Source organism: Coregonus clupeaformis, chromosome 17, assembly GCF_020615455.1.
Source record: "Coregonus clupeaformis isolate EN_2021a chromosome 17, ASM2061545v1, whole genome shotgun sequence".
Lineage (NCBI taxonomy): Eukaryota > Metazoa > Chordata > Actinopteri > Salmoniformes > Salmonidae > Coregonus > Coregonus clupeaformis.
This window is the reverse complement of record NC_059208.1, coordinates 37,824,557-37,841,838: the sequence shown is the minus strand read 5'-3', so window position 1 is coordinate 37,841,838 and position 17,282 is coordinate 37,824,557. Positions and strand designations below refer to the sequence as shown.

Below are 17,282 nucleotides of genomic sequence, written 5' to 3'. Positions count from 1 at the left end.
CCTGTCTCCATCATCGTCCTCATCCAGACAAAACTTTTCTCTGTCTCTGCCAGGCCGGATGAAACACTCTGAGCTTTTAGACCGGGACGGAGGCTTTGGATGTTCCCTGAATTTCTTTGTATGCTCCCCAAATTTACTCAGCAGCTCACTCACCCTAACTCCTCTCTCATTGTGGATACTGTCATCTGTGTCACCATATCTCCTATCCTCTTTTTCTGAAGCTGCTTGTGTCCGTGGTCGGTCTTTCTCCCTCAAGTTCTCCCTCTCTTTATCTTTCAACCATGCCACCTCTCTCTCCAGCTCCCTCTCACAGTCCTTCCCTCCATCTTTATTGCACTTTGCTTCTCTTCCTCTTTCTCCATCTCCTTCCCTGCCTGTCCCTTTTAGACATCCACTCCTCGAGTCCTCAGTGCCAGCTAAGGGTTTAATGATCAATACTTCTGATGCTCGGATCTCTGTGACACTCCCTCCACCAGCCAGAAACTCCTTGAGGTCCATCTTTACATCTCTATTTTCCTGCTCCTCTTCCATCACCTCCCTCTCCCTCTCCGACTCTCTCCTTCTACCCGTCCTTTCATCACTTCCCTTTCTGTCCTGTTCAATAATGATGATGTTGTCTGCTCTGATGGTACGAAGGCCTGGGACTAGTGGATGGGGGTACTTGGGGCTTGGAGGATCTGAGTCTCCCTCCTCCCTCTCCTCCTCTTTTCTCTCTCTCTGGCATTCCCTTTCCCTATCTCTCACAGTATCCCGGCTCGTCTCTCTCCCGGCACTTCTGTCCTTTTCTCTGCCCCCACTCCTGTCCCTGTATCGCTCTATTTTTATTTCTATATCTCTTCCCTTCCCAGACTCCCCATCGTGACCTTTCACGTAGCCTCTTTCTTTCTCCTTTTCCCGCTCTCTCCTTACTTCTATTTCCTGCTCATTCCCTTTCTCATGGCCCATCTCCCCAGCCCTCTCTGCTTCTCTTCCCCTCCTCCATCCGCCATGTGTGCGAATGAATGGGTTTTGTCGGACAGGGTTGATTTGCTCCTTTAACACCTGACTCTGTGGTTTAGCCTCTTCATCCAGCCAAGGCCCTGTGATGTCTGGGCTGAGTGGTGGTTCACTTCCCAGCTGCACCAGTGTAGAGCTGTCCGGGTCACTCGCAGGATCAGAGGGGGACCTGCCCTCCTTGACTTGGAGGGGGCCCTCCCTCTCCTTGTCCCCGAAACTCTCCTGTTTCATTCTCCTCCTCTGGATGATCCCTCGCTTCCAGGCAGGCATGCTGGCGAGTTTGGCCTCCTCCTCTTTTTCTCTCTTCTCTCGCTCCTCCTCCTCCCTCCTCTTTCGCTCCAGCAGGAGTTGTTTCCATTCCGGTAAAGAGGAGACAGACATAACAGAGAAGAGGTCTTGCTTTTGGCAAGTTGCCTAATCTTCCTTTTTTTAAATGCTCTGGCAACAGGTCTGCCAAAAAGGACACATAGCAAGATGTTCATAAAAATATAATAAACATATGTTGTGTTTAAATTGTATAGCATATTCACTTTCAAACTGATCATAGAAAACTGGAGAAAAATGAGTGCCTCACTTTGTTTTCAAATCAGAATATACTTTTTATTGAAATGTTGCCTACTAATGTACTTTGTACATTTGTATGACAGCATGTGTAGAGGCTATGTAACTCAACTATGTAGCCTATATACTGGATTACCTTTTACACAGGCTTCTTCCTCCCCTGATGGTTACTTTCTCTAATCATAAAAAGTTAACATACCAACGACGGATAGTTTTGTGTTGTCGTTTAGATTAACATGCAAACTATGCCTCTGGTCTGCACATAGCTGTACGTTTGCACGCCAAACGTTCACCACAATTACGCACTCCTCGTTTTAAGCCTGCATGCAAGGGATGTTAAAAAATCATCTTTCAAACTTACCAAATCCTTGGTATTCCGCAGTAATGTTTTATATCTCGCTCTGTGTTGGTTTGAGAGTAGTCATCTTCTGAATGAAGGGCGACTGTGCGCCTCGTCGTGCTTAATGCGCTCGAATCACCAACTGGAAGATTGGGCTCTATCTAAAGCTTTCCGATATAGTTCATTAATCGATGTTGTCAAAAAGTCAGGATTAATCATGTTTATATAGCTCCATTATCTAATGACGACTACACTGTGAATCAGAGCATGTCAATTTAAAACACTTCCATTGGTAGTAAATATTTCCCAACTGCAGTGCTGTCCGACTACTGTAATCCACTAATTACATTAAATTCCGTCAGGGGAGTTAGTGGCACACACCATATTGGCCGACCTAAGAAAAGGCGTTTAAAGAAGACTCCCGTCTGCCGGTCACCCACCCCCTCATCCCTCTGTCCCGCTAATTGGAAGAGAGAGAGAGAGAGGAGAGAAGGGAGTCACCTCCGCCAGAACATGAGGGTTGAGGTGATGCGAATTACCCGAGGTGATGTGAAAAGCTTCAACCTGTCGTCCCTGGTGGAATCCCTAGTCCAAAAATATAGGATTAGTGATTTTTCCAATATAATCCTTTAAGATTCTCACAATCCTATAGGATTTTGTGTCACCTCTATCAGAATCATATTGGTATCCTATTGGACTACGTTTTTCCAATTTGAAATAGAAAGTAATCATATTGGGTCCTATAGGGTTCTTGCAGTCCTATAGGATTTTGTGTCACCTGTATCAGAATCCTATTGGATTATGTGTTTTCCTATTGGGAATCAAAAGTAATCCTATTGGACCCTATATGATTCTGGCAATCCTTTAGGATTTTGTATTACCTCTATCAGAATCCTATTGGAAATCAAAAGTAATCCAATTGGATCCAATAGGTTTTTGATCAATCTTGTAGGATTTTGTCACCCCAATCAGAATCCTATTAGTGTCACGATCGTTATAATGAGTGGACCAAGGCGCAGCGTGATATGCGTACATCTTTTTAATGTGTACTTAGCAACACGATACAAATAACAAAACGAAACGTGAAGTCCTCGGTCATACACAAACCTACACGGAACAAGATCCCACGAATCACAAGTGCACAAAAGGCTGCCTAAGTATGGTTCCCAATCAGAGACAACAAGCAACAGCTGATTCTCGTTGCCTCTGATTGAGAACCACCCCGGCCAACATAGAAACACATAACCTAGAAAAGAACATAGAAAACGAAACATAGACACTACACAAAGAAACTAACACCCTGGCTCAACATACAAGAGTCCCCAGAGCCAGGGCGTGACAGTACCCCCCAAAGGCGCGGACTGCGACCGCGCCAACATAAACCCAACAGGGGAGGGGCCGGGTGGGCATTCCACCTCGGAGGCGGATCCGGCTCCGGGCGTGACCACCACCCTCTAACAACCCCCCGTAGCGCCCCTGGTCTGGTCCCGCTGGCTGGAGCTGGACTGGACATCGGTGGAGCGGATTGCTTAGGCTCCGGTGTGGAGCAGCTGACCGGTACCTGACCAGGCACCGGTGAAACAGGCACGGGCTGTGCCGGACTGACGACGCGCACCACAGGCTTGGTGCGGGGAGCAGGAACGGGCCGGACCGGGCTGACGATGCGCACCACTGGCTTGGTGCGGGGAGCAGGAACCGGCCGGACCGGGCTGACGATGCGCACCACTGGCTTGGTGCGGGGAGCAGGAACAGGCCGGGCCGGGCTGGCGACGCGCACCACAGGCTTGGTGCGGGGAGCAGGAACAGGCCGGACCGGGCTGGCTACGCGCACCACAGGCTTGGTGCGGGGGGCAGGAACAGGCCGGGCCGGGCTGGTGACGCACACCACAGGCTTGGTGCGAGGGGCAGGAACAGGCCGGGCCGGGCTGGCGACGCGCACCACAGGCTTGGTGCGAGGGGCAGGAACAGGCTGGACCGGGCTGGCGACGCGCACCACAGGCTTGGTGCGAGGGGCAGGAACAGGCCGGGCCGGGCTGGCGACGCGCACCACAGGCTTGGTGCGAGGGGCAGGAACAGGCCGGACCGGGCTGGAGACGCGCACCACATGCTTGGTGCGGGGAGCAGGAACAGGCCGGGCCGGGCTGGCGACGCGCACCACAGGCTTGGTGCGAGGGGCAGGAACAGGCTGGACCGGGCTGGCGACGCGCACCACAGGCTTGGTGTGGGGAGCAGGAACAGGCCGGACCGGGCTGTGGAGACGGACTGGAGGTCTGGAGCGAAGAGCTGACACAACCCGTCCTGGCTGAATGCCTATTTTTACACACTCTGTGTGAGGCATCAGCACAGGATGTACAGGGCTGTGTACTCGTACTGGCACTACAGCACGTGACACTGGCGCAGGATATCCGGGACCGAGGAGGGGTACTGGAGGCCACGAGCGTTGAGCCGGCACACTCCGTCCTGGCTGCATGCCCACCTTAGCACGACACGTGCGTGGTGCTCGCACAGGACGTACCGGACTGTGCCGGACCACTCGCGGCACAGTACGCAGCTCCGCATACCTCGGAACCTGCCCAGTCTCACGCTGCCTAGCCTGAGTACGGGGAGTTGGCTCTGCTCTACCTCTAGGCTCCGCCAACCTCCCTTCCAGCCCCCCAAACCCGGTGGCCTCCTCTCCTACTCCCCAAACTCGCCCTGTAGCTGCCTCCAGCAGCCCCGTCGTCCATGCCGTGTGCCCCCCCAATTTGTTTTATTGGGGTTGCCTCTTGCGTGTCCGACGTCGACCCGGTTGGCACCGCTGCTCCTCTCTATGGCGCGCCTCCACCGTCTCCTCCCACGGACGGCGATCCATTCCGGCCTGGATTTCCTCCCAAGTCCAGGACCCCTGCCCGTCCAAGATCTCCTCCCAAGTCCAGGCTGTCTGCTCCTGGACACGCTGCTTGGTCCTTTGATGGTGGGATCTTCTGTCACGATCGTTATAATGAGTGGACCAAGGCGCAGCGTGATATGCGTACATCTTTTTAATGTGTACTTAGCAACACGATACAAATAACAAAACAACAAAACGAAACGTGAAGTCCTCGGTCATACACAAACCTACACGGAACAAGATCCCACGAATCACAAGTGCACAAAAGGCTGCCTAAGTATGGTTCCCAATCAGAGACAACAAGCAACAGCTGATTCTCGTTGCCTCTGATTGAGAACCACCCCGGCCAACATAGAAACACATAACCTAGAACAGAACATAGAAAACAAAACATAGACACTACACAAAGAAACTAACACCCTGGCTCAACATACAAGAGTCCCCAGAGCCAGGGCGTGACAATTAGAACATATTTTCCTTAATTGAACCCATCAAATTATACACTGCAACAGCTGGTCCCATGTTTCATGAGCTGAAATAAAAGATCCCAGAAATGTTCCATATGCACAAAAAGCTTATTTCTCTCCAATTTTGTGCACAAATTTGTTTATATCCCTGTTAGTGAGCATTTTATCCTTTGTCAAGATAATCCACCTGACAGGTGTGCGATATCAAGAAGCTAATTAAACAGCATGATCATTACACAGGATAATAAAAGGCCACTCTAAAATGTGCTGTTTTGTCCCACCAGAGCTTTTGACAGATAATTAAATGTTAATTTCTCTACCATAAGCCGCCTCCAACGTCGTTTTAGAGAATTTGGCAGTACGTCCAACCGGCCTCACAACCGCAGACCACATGTAACCATGCCAGTCCAGGACCTCCACATCCGGCTTCTTCAACTGTGGGGCTGCGGAGGAGTATTTTTGTCTGTAAAAAAGCCCTTTTGTGGGGAAAACTCATTCTGATTGGCTGGGCCTGGCTCCCCAGTGGGTCGGCCTGGCTCCCAAGTGGGGGGTCCTATGCCCTACCATGGCTGCTCCCCTGCCCAGTCATGTGAAATCCATAGATTAGGGCCTAATGAATGTATTTCAATTGACTGATTTCCTTGTATGAGCTGTAACTCAGCAAAATTGTTGAAATTGTTGCATTTTGCGTTTATATTTTTGTTCAGTAGTTTGTTGTCATTAATTCCAGTACAATACAACAACATTAATTACATTTTCGTTGATTGGAAACAACAGTTCTATATTAATTTCTGTTTTATTCACCTGTGAGAATGACTGTTCCTTTAAGAGTTTTAACGTCACAGCAAGCACGAGCTCGTCAGTGTTAGCCTAACTCCCAAATTTAGTGTGCCACCTGTGGCTGTGCGGAGAACCTCAGGTTTTCTAACATTATTATTCTAACTGTTTTATCCTACACTTTGCTGTGCGTAAATGCATGAATTGTGAGTACAGTAGTTGTTTCCTTATGTTCCTGACGAAAATTAGGCTGTTGCTGCTTCCTGTTGACAATAACTTTTGATAAATAGCCCAATGTCAAAACACAGTTTTGAAGTGTTCAAATCAATAAACAGTTTGTGATATATTGAAAACATAAACATAAAATGTACTACCTACACATACATGTGCCACAATTTTGTATTTTTTTTAACGAGCACCTTATAAACTGCATATGCACCAAAACCCTGTTGTTTTGACAAGTGGCAATTAATCACTCATATTGATTATTGGGGAAATCAGGTTGTATGCGCTGTTGAAACTAACACAACTCAAAAACCACATGGAAACTGGAAATATTGTTTACATCACTTGTTAGAGGACAACCTGCTGAAGACAACCAGCTACATTTCGGAGTGATGCATTTTGATTTGGTGGTAGCCAAAACGGAAAGAGAAACGCAACACTTATGTTAATCACTCATATTGATATCATGTTGAAATCAATAGAATGAGAGGGGCAGGTCGGGTTACACGTCCTGTTGAAACTAACCACATGGAATCTGGGAATAACAGTCCAATAGAACTGTGTCCAAAATCTGATAGGACTTTTCTAATGGATTCTTTATTGGAATCCTATAGGATAGAATCCTATAGGAGTCCAATAGGACTGGTTCCAAAATCTGATAGGATTTTACTACTGGATTTTTGTATTGGAATCCGATTGGATAAAGTCCTATAGGACAGGTTCCAAAAATGTTTTACTTTCCCAGATCAGACAGTTGATGAATCATGTATAAGATAATTGCCTACATCCCTCAAACTCAACTCTGAACCTTGAAGCCAGTTCCACTGCTTTTTTTCATCATTCCCCTCTAATCAGAGATTGAGACATGGGACACCAGATGGGTGTAATTCATTATCAGGTAGAACAGAAAACCAGCAGGCTCTGAACTTCGTAGGGTAAGTTGAATACCCCTGGCCTACATCAATGGTAAGAGCCTAAATCAAACTTAAATTAACTCTAAAAAATAAAGAATTACAAAAAATGACAATAGGAAAAAAATACATTACGGCTTGCATTTATTTAGATATTTTGTTGTAGTTGCTTATAATTTGTTCCAGTGTAACAATTAACTTATTGTGTTGGTACCAAACTGATGAAAATATGGCATCACATGAATAGTTTGCTCCAAGGTAGTTTCACCTATATAACATCTTATTAAATTAATCCATGTAGTTAAAAAATATGCTGTAATTAGACCTAATATAAAATAACTAAACAATGAATACCTTATCCTCTCCTATAATCCATGTTCACAATACAATTAATCTATTGGAATTGGAAGGAATTCAGCTATTCAAATCCTTATACATTGATTTACTGCAGCAATTACTGCAACACAAAGGATATATCAAGGACACAGCGCAATAAAACAATGATGATAGAGAGAAAAGGATAAGACAAAGACACACTTCAAATGTGACAGAATGTGTGTGGGGGGGACATAGGAAAGGAACAGCTAGCCAGTTTTAGAGAAATGATTTATTTTTCAAATTAACTGCCAATATGCCAACATTCCATTCAAACAATGCAGTCAACCCACAGCCATACACTGGCTGAAATCAGTTGATGATAGAACTTAAGACAAGTTGTAAATGCACAAAGTATATATAATAGCACTCACAGCTTTCCAAGAAAACAAAAATGTAGACATTTATGGTCTGTTTACATATATTTTAGAGGCTAGTTATACAGAAAATGTGTATAAAACCCCTATAAACTGTATTTATAATTATGACAATATTTTAGGTTGGCAATAATTCTATTACACAATTTCTGATGTCATATGCCTTACTTTTATTTCCCTGCATAATTAAAGTCAGGATTATACCTCTACTGCCATTCATTCCAATTAGACTGGTTTGGATTTCTCCCTGACCAATATGGCCACCATTTTTACTCCATTCTGGAACTTTCACGGTTTATGACATAGCCCTTCTAGAAATGTAATAGGATCTCTATGAGTTGGCACTTGGTGGTGGAATGCAAAAGGTCATGGTATGTTCATAGGCTATATAAAAATATACTATTTTAGAATTTTTTTTTTTACAATATTCTGAGTAATTACTCATAAATACATTGATGTTAAAAGCTATGCCTAAATGCTTGGTGGCATATTTACAGATGTTCTGAATCTGATTATTTTGTAAAATCAACACAGTGTTACCCCTACCAAGTGAAGTTAACAAACAACTGCAATGTGTACTTTTGTAAATTGCTGTGTGTAGCCACACAAATGTCCCATCTAATCGCATTCATGTATGTGTTGTAATAAAGCTCACCAGCTTGTAGTCCCCAAAAAAATGGAAATGAGTTACCTTTGGTTCATTCAGCCATTCCTATGGGGGAAATGGGGTTTTGGGATAAACACCGAAAATAGAGTCTGAGGTTAACACAGGCTTAGGAGATCTTATACGTTTTGTTCTATGAGATAACCAGGGTTGGGGTCAATACCATTTCAATTCCTGTCAATTCAGAAAGTCCAATGAAATTAAATTCTAATGCCAATTCTCTTCCAATGCCTTTCAATTTGGAAAGGAAATTGGAATTTATGTGCTTGTTTTTATTACATAAATGCTTAAAAATTCACAGAAAGTGACATTAGCTGATGAAGATTATCTCATAGAACAAAACCTATAAGATCTCCTAAGCCTGTGTTTACCACAGACCTTATATTCAACGTTGAGCCCCCAAAAAAATTAATTTCCCCATAGGCTTTGACCAACGAGCCATGGAGGAGTTAGTGCCTACGAAAAGATGCCATTACTATTGCTCTCTATAACCAGGTTTCCATCCAACCTTTTTATGTGAGTAAAGTACATGTTGGATAACATTTTTTTATGACAGCCCTGATGGAAACAGAACATTTGTCTGTAAACTTTTCAAATGTCAACAAAACAAAATACGCTAGACAAGGTGGGATCTTTTTGTGTCTGTAAAATTAATTATGCAAGAAATGTCAGTGGAAACGCTTTTATGCGCAAATATTGATATAATAACCATCACATAGAAGTAAACTTGGAGTCACGCGATAACATGTGTGGTCCTTCCACTACGACTCGTCGGAAAAGCATGCAGTTTATTAAGATACAGACGAATAAATTATGAACTTCACAGGGTGGTGAAAGTGTAACGTGATGAGCTTGAAGCTCCTTTCCAATAAATATCTTGGGTCTTATTCTGGTGACATGATCATCGATGCTAGGGTGCCGTTTGACAAATATAAATAATCTCGCTCTTTTGCCCATACTAATCTCATGTACCCGCACTGTATCTGCGAGCTGTTGGCTAGAGCACACTTGCCAATACAAGAGTGGGCACACGCAGTATAACGCAATTTTTTTGTGTGAGAAAACCATCAGTACAGTTGAAAATGCGATGGAAACCCGTTGAACTGGTATTTTTCATTCGGGAAATGTGAATTTAACCGCAAAAGGTATTTTTATGTGCACCACGTCATCACGCAGTCTTTTATCCCAAACAAGTCAATTTGATGGAAACATCTTTGGTGGGAAAATGTGCATATTGTTTTTATGTGGATTTTAGAATATTCTTATGTATCGGCAATTGGATGGAAACCTAGCTTTTAACACCCATGACTTCAATTCACTCTTCCTTGTGGTTGTTATTGTTCTGAGCAGTGCCCTCCTGTGGCAAAGAGAAGAGACGCAGTTTGCTATGCAGCTGGACACTGAGGTAGGCACAGTCCTGTGTATCCAGGGAGTGAGCCAGGGCCAGGTAGGCCGAAAGACTCCCCGCCAGCAGCAGCCTGTCCAGGGGCAGTGCAGGGAGGAGCCACAGCACCACAGCCAGCTCCACACACACTGGGTGACGCAGGTGGGCAAAGAGACGCTGAGCCCGGGGGGACTTGAGAGCCAGAGGGTCTCCCAAACCAAGACACTCATAATAAACCTGAGAGGGATGGAAGAGGGAGGATGGAGGGAGACCGGGAGAAAGGGAAAAATTACTTATTGCAGATATTAAACCAGTTATTTATATTTAAATCAGAAGGATATTCTTAATCATTCAATTGCTGACAAATGAATAATTTTATCAGGGTAATTTCAGCTTTGGTATCACATCAAAGAGAGAATTCATGCAGATTTTTTAAATTGTAGGCCTAATACAATGTGATGCATGAAAATGCTTCGGTGTAACCAGTGTCAAAGTGAACAGTATCATTTCCTCCACTGTCCCTGTCCCCTTACTGGCCTCAAACTAGTAGTCCTCTGATCGCAAACACGTGACTGCAATCTTACTCTGCATGGGTTTACTTTACCTGCTTGATGCCCAGTAGTTCAGGATAGTCAAAGATCAGCAGTATACTGCAGATGATGGACCAGCAGAGGAAGTGCAGGGTGAAACAGAGCAGTGGGAACCAGGTATTCCATGGGGCATTACGTACTGACCACAGACAGGGAGCATCCGTCACAGGCTGCCAGTAATGCATCAATATCTATAACAGGGACAAGACAGTCAAGTTGGACAGCAAAAGGGGTATTCAAATGTAGAATTGTCTCTCATAATTCTCCCTTTTTTAAGACCATAAGATTGCATAAATGAAAGTGTGTGTGTGTGTTACCTGGAGAGCCAGAGCAGTGGTGGAGCAGTACATGGCCCGGTTCAATACCCCCAGGACAGACTGGCAGGCCTGCTTGACTGGAGCCCAGGCCAATAGACTGTGCTGGACAGTAAAAAGCCCCAGAAGCCCCAGATCCACAACCACAGACTTGAGAACAGAGCTGTCCCGCAAGGCTACAGACCATGGTACAGAGTCTATATAAAGTATAGAAATATGGACAGAGAGATAAGGATATGGCGTGGTAGGTTAGGTGTTGTTGATTATCAGTGGAAGACAACTACAAAGTATTTGAGCAAAGTATAATGATGAATTCCCATGTTGAAATGATCTTGTTAGTCAGGCTGGGCCCTGTTTCCCAAAAGCATTGGTTCTAACGATGAACATAGCCTTAAGATCATTTTGGGATACCGGGCCTTGTTCAGCTAACATTGGTTTGCACATGCACATCACATCTCGCGCACAGCGTACGGTTTCGACTGCAGTACTTTCGACTTTTTTCCAGTTCCAAAATAATTTATTGAGATGAATGAAACATTCGAAAAACATTCTAACTTGCTACTGTAACAATGTCTCCGGAAATTGCAACAGCTGTGAACCTTTTGTATAGTTTGAGACCAGAATTTGCTACTTTTTCTGATGAACACACAACCCTCTACCAAAGAATCAGGAAACATACCTTGACACAGTGGCGACTCTCCAGTGATGTTATGATATATCGCTCGAAATGAGATAAAACGAACAAAGTCTGCACCGGTTATAAAAACGAAGACAAAGTTTAACAGCGCCAAGATGCAAAGGGTCATACCACGAGCCGTGACTGACGCCATTTCAATATTGACTTTTTCCTCATTAGGCAGCAAAAACAAGAGGCGTCGCCTCTTTCTCTCTTATCTTTGCTATCTGGGATCCTTGGGACGTACCGTAACCTTAACCGTAACCATAACCCTTACCTTACTACTGTGTAGTTTCTTCCGGGAGGTGAGCGGTAGGGACAAATATTAACACTCGATGTCGCTGTTGACCATAACTAAAGTTTATACAAAGTAGCTTGAAGAGGAGAGACCTGGGTTCGAATCCCACGAGGATGTAAATAACTTTCATTTGGCTTACTCAATGCTCATACAGTACATACCTGTCCAATAAAGGAGACCCTTTCTTACTTTGAACTTTTTTATTTATATTATTATTCACATAAAAGCCTCACAAAATGGACAGAAAAATCAACATATGATTCATTTTGTACAGTACAATATCAAATGTATTCAAAAGAAAGCCCAGGTCAGCATCTCGTGGTACACCTCTCTGATTCTCATGTGTAGGTTAATCTCCCAATCAAACATCAAATCAAATCAACCTCACAGTGATAGCACTCCACATGGTAACTTCTGTCCAAGGCCACTACCCGGATGGACTCTCTTGAACCCTAAGGCAAGACAGATATACAGACAGAGGTTCAGATCCTTTTCTGGACAGACAACTAATTATAAACACATGCACCAAATAGCCTTATATCATAGCCTGTGTGCCAGTCTGCTTGGATGAGCGCAGAAACAACTGGCACCCAGGCTATTATACCATGCTTTTAGTTAGAACCTGCTCAAACATTCAAAAGCAAGATATCATAGCTAACCTCAGATGGCAGAATTGGCTGGCCACAAGTCGCACAGCTAGGTGCCAGAAGTCTGAGAATAAAAGGACAAGATGTAAATGAAATAGAGAAATGTGATTGACTCAATTGTGGTAATAGATTAATCATTATTGCTATGCTGTATGAGGGTGTGTCTGTGACAGGGTGTTGATGTTGATTTAAGGGTGTGTGATGGTCTTGCTCATTGTGTTGGAGTAGCAATGCAGTCAAACTCACCTGTGGTAGTCTCTGACACAGTAAACCTGTTAGTCCCCTGTAGCTCAGTTGGTAGAGCATGGCGCTTGCAATGCCAGGGTTGTGTTCGTTTCCCACGGGGGGCCAGTATGAAAAGTGTATGCACTCACTAAATGTAAGTCGCTCTGGATAAGAGCGTCTGCTAAATTACTAAAATGTAAGTAATGTTGTCGGTGTCCACAGTGAAGGGCATTCCTTCTAGGCTCTCATTACAGGTGACATATCGAAAGGAGGCAAGATGGTAGGAATTCCCAAGAGCCTGTAGTACCTGGTTAGATTGAGTGTGGAGAGGTCACATAATGGGAAAACACACTCTCTTTTATGTACTACTTTGCTCAACACTAACACAAGCACATACAAACAAATCTACCCTCATATTCTCATTAATCTACTCACCATTTATTTTATTAAATATCCACAGACATTACAGAATTCTGGAGACTCACGAGCACCTGAGTACTTTCAAAGTAATTGAAAAATAAAGTATATTTCATCAAATTCTCATAACAAGAGACAGTAATTGATTAACTAATTGAATACGTTTGAATATACTGAATGTCCTTTGCATAAAAATGAAGAACCAGAACCACACACTTAACTGATATCTGATTTAAAGACATTGAGATGCTTACCAGGAAGTCATCTTCACAAAAGATTATTCCTGACATGTAGTAAAATGGCCTGCCTTTTAGTGTTTGACCTTAACATGAAAGAGAGTTCAAATGAGGGATAGTGAGAGAGTGTGGGGTGGGGTGAAAAGTATTCCAGTCTGAATAGCCACAACTATAACCAAAACACAGCTGAATTAAAACAGGGAGGGCTGTTAATGAAATGACATTTGTTTTTTTGTGTGCATGTTTGTGTGTAGAATAGATGCATGACATGTATAGGTCTACTCTGGCACCCCAATGGTGGAACAAGCTCCCTCACGACGCCAGGACAGCGGAGTCACTCACCACCTTCCGGAGACATTTGAAACCCCACCTCTTTAAGGAATACCTGGGATAGGATAAAGTAATCCTTCTACCCCCCCTTACCCCAACCCAAACCCCAACCCAAAAACAAAAAAACAAAAACAAAAAAAACATTGTGAAGTGGTGATCCCACTGGCTATAAGGTGAATGCACCTATTTGTAAGTCGCTCTGGATAAGAGCGTCTGCTAAATGACGTAAATGTAAATGTAAATGTACTCACTGCAAGCACTGCAGGTGAAGCAGGTGTCATGGTATAGCTTTCCCATCGCCTGGCAAGCCCGGCCAACACCATATACTGCTTCACTGCATCTTACACAGCTCCCTGAAAATGGCAGACCACACACACAATGCACACAAAACAGGAATACACACAAACTACACACTGTAACCACATGTTTCTTTCAGTATCCCTCGATCCTCCAGCAAGAGCTGCACGGTCAACTGAAATACTCTGACACCTGATCCTTTCCCCAATCACAAATGCAAGCAGCCAAGCACACAATCACACACTGCAGAGCTATCAAGAGCTGTTAAATACCAGAATAGAGTACCCCAACATAAAACAGGTATGCTGTTGCTTGCTACAGTATAAAATATAACGTTCGACCAAAGCTGTGGTTTTGATATCTGCCTTACCAAAGTAGATGTCGGTACTGGTCTGGGAGTCCATCTCCACTTCCAGAAGCCTCTCTATGTGAGCTTCTAATTTTATGTCTGGTGCATGACAGCAGAGTCTCTGGCTGTAAGGGGAGCCCCTGTCTGGGTTTATAGGAGATCAAGAGGAGCTTGTGGTCTGCTGGTCTCCCTTTGGGGCCAGCTAGCCCACTGGCTTCTGCAGAGAGGGGTAGGACTGGCTGAGAAAGGACAGACGAGGCCAGCTGGCCACTCAACAACTTAGGGTTTACATTTACGTCATTTAGCAGACATTCGCAGGTTAAGTGCCTTGCTCAAGGGCACATCGACAGATTTTTCACCTAGTCGGCTCGGGGATTAGAACCATCGACCTTTCGGTTACTGGCACAACGCTCTTAACCACTAAGCTACCTGCCGCCCCAGGGTTGAGCAAAGCTTTGAGATATTTGGAACAACATAGCAGGGGGGAGAAGGAGATAAATTATGCTGCGTTCGTAACCAAGTGGGAAGTGGGAATTAACCACGTACGACTGGGGAAAATCCACTTGAACGGCCTTCCAACTGGTAATTACTAGTGGGAAACTCCTCTATCATCCTGAGCTCCCACTTCTCCCACCTGTTGATAGCTTGCTCATTTAAAGTAACTGTCCGGTAAAAATCTCACTTTTAAAAGTTAATATTCTGTTAACTCATACCCAAATAGTGTTGTTGACTCGTCCTATACTTGTATTTGTGGCCAAAGCATAAATTGTAAGTAATTATAGGTAATATTTAATAGAAATTAGGAAACACTGGGCAGTTACTTTAATCAGTGACCATTAGTTGTGTGTTGCTGCCCTCATGTGGTCTTCCTAGGGTTCCTATCTTGTGCCCTGGGCTCCATCTCAGGAATGCTAGCTCATATGGCATAAGGCATGTGGAGGCAGGAGGATGTCTCAATAGTGCAGTGAGAGAAAAGCCACAGGTCCACTGAAAAAAACCCTGATACATGATGACACTGTGGCAGATACTGTGGTTTATGAAGTATATCTACTTGGTAATACTTTGTAACAAATAACACAGGTTAGCCTATATCTAAACATGTCATAAGCATTCTGTAAAATAAAAAAATATAGCCTAAACTGCACCTTCTTCTTTATTTTTTCTAATTGTCTGGGGAAAACACAATCTCCCTTTCGCAGTCTACTAAAATATTGATGTTACAGAAAATAAATAACACATAACCCTAGAAGTGGGCCTTCCCTCTGCAATATAATCAACACAACACACAATGAGGGATGCACAATGTTTGCCCAAAGAATGCTGCACACTTTTAAAATGCAGTCTTGTCACTTTAATGAAATATTCGAATTCATTGTAGGGCATCAATAAAACTAAAACAGAGAGAGAGGGTGTCAAGGCTTCAACGGCAACCTGGACTCATGGGTAGACGTAACATAGATGCGGTAAAGGTGTCCATTGACCAGGCGTTCCATTGACCAAATTGGCGCTCATTCAACAAATCTGATCAAACAAAGTGCATATTCGTCAAATCTGTCATGGTTTATGTATTGTAACTGGTCCACAATGTGGTTACTGATTTTGATATGTTTGGCTGTTTTGCTGCATAACATGTAGAAGTTGTCCCTTTTCAGGTTTAGAAGAAGTTCGTATAAGCTGGTTAGCATAGCTAGCATACAGAAATCGGCGGTGGTAGTCAAATTCGTTTTTAACTGTAATGCAGTTGATTGGTAAAGATGACATGACCATGTGTTGGGGTTGACATCAGTGGAGGCCATCCTCCTCAGTAAATTTCATACCAATAAAAATAGTAAAACATTACAAAAGTTATCATTTTTAGATAAAACTATACTAAATATAAGCACGTCACCAAATAGTTTATTGAAACACACTATTTTGCAAAGAAGGTCTACAGTAGCCTCAACAGCACTCTGTAGGGTGGCACCATGGTGTAGCCGGAGGACAGCTAGCTTCCGTCCTCCTCTGGGTACATTGACTTCAATTCAAAACCTAGGAGGCTCATGGTTCTCACCCCCTTCCATAGACTTACACAGTAATTATAACAACTTCTGGAGGACGTCCTCCAACCCATCAGAGCTCTTGCAGCATGAACTGACATTTTTCCACCCAATCAAAGGATCAAATAATTAATCTAGTACTGAAAGCATAAGCAACAACTAGCTAGCACTGCAGTGTATAAAATATGGTGAGTAGTTTACTCAAATAGAGAGAAAGACAATAGTTGAACAGTTTTGAACAAATTAATGTCTTCCAAAATGAAGGAGACGCAAGAGAGAAATAGAGAGAAAGAGATTTGTCGTAATTTTTTTCACTTTCACTTTCACTTACTTAGCTAGCAAATGCAGCTAGCTAGTTTAGCCTACTGAAACACCCTGCTCAAACAGAGGGCTGCTATGTTAGCTAGCTGGCTATGACTTTCCAACACAACACTGGAACTCTTCCAAGTCAAGGTAAGCTTTTGGTTGTACTAATTAATTGCCACCGGGGCCCGCCGGTGTAACTGCTTACTGACTGTACACTAACGTTACTGCATGATTGTAGTGGGTTTAAAAACACATTAGTTCTATTAGCTATGACGTTACTTTAGCTAATATGGTGACAACGATGTAGGCTGTGTGTAGCGGTTTGGCTTGGAAAGGTTTTTTCGCCTGGGCACATGTGTTGTGCATTGAAGTCCACAAGCGAAGGTAAGAGGTGAGAGGAGAAGTGCACATAGACGCAAGAAGGAATACAACGTGGCTGCTATGAAAGTGAACTGTGTTTACGCGTGATCGGGGAGGATTCTGTTGAAAAAAGTTTCTTAAACGGAAGCAAACAGAACAAAACGAGGATAAACATACCTGTTGGAGAAATGATTACACCCTATATCAGCTAGATGCAGGCAAGAGTGTGCAAGGCAGTATTGAATGTCACTGTCT

The 17,282-nt window shown here is 43.8% G+C and overlaps 1 protein-coding gene across 1 annotated transcript; it reads right to left on the bottom strand.

Annotated features, from left to right (window-relative positions):
• Window positions 1–9,783: 9,783 nt before the first annotated feature.
• nrm (nurim) lies at window positions 9,784–11,784 on the bottom strand. Its single transcript, XM_041901874.2, has 4 exons — window positions 11,530–11,784; window positions 10,854–11,047; window positions 10,551–10,727; window positions 9,784–10,183 (listed from the first exon to the last, which is right to left on the bottom strand). Exons 1-4 carry the CDS (start codon window positions 11,678–11,680, stop codon window positions 9,878–9,880), a joined length of 828 nt encoding a protein of 275 aa, XP_041757808.1. The 5' UTR covers window positions 11,681–11,784; the 3' UTR covers window positions 9,784–9,877.
• Between the last annotated feature and the right edge of the window lie 5,498 nt (window positions 11,785–17,282).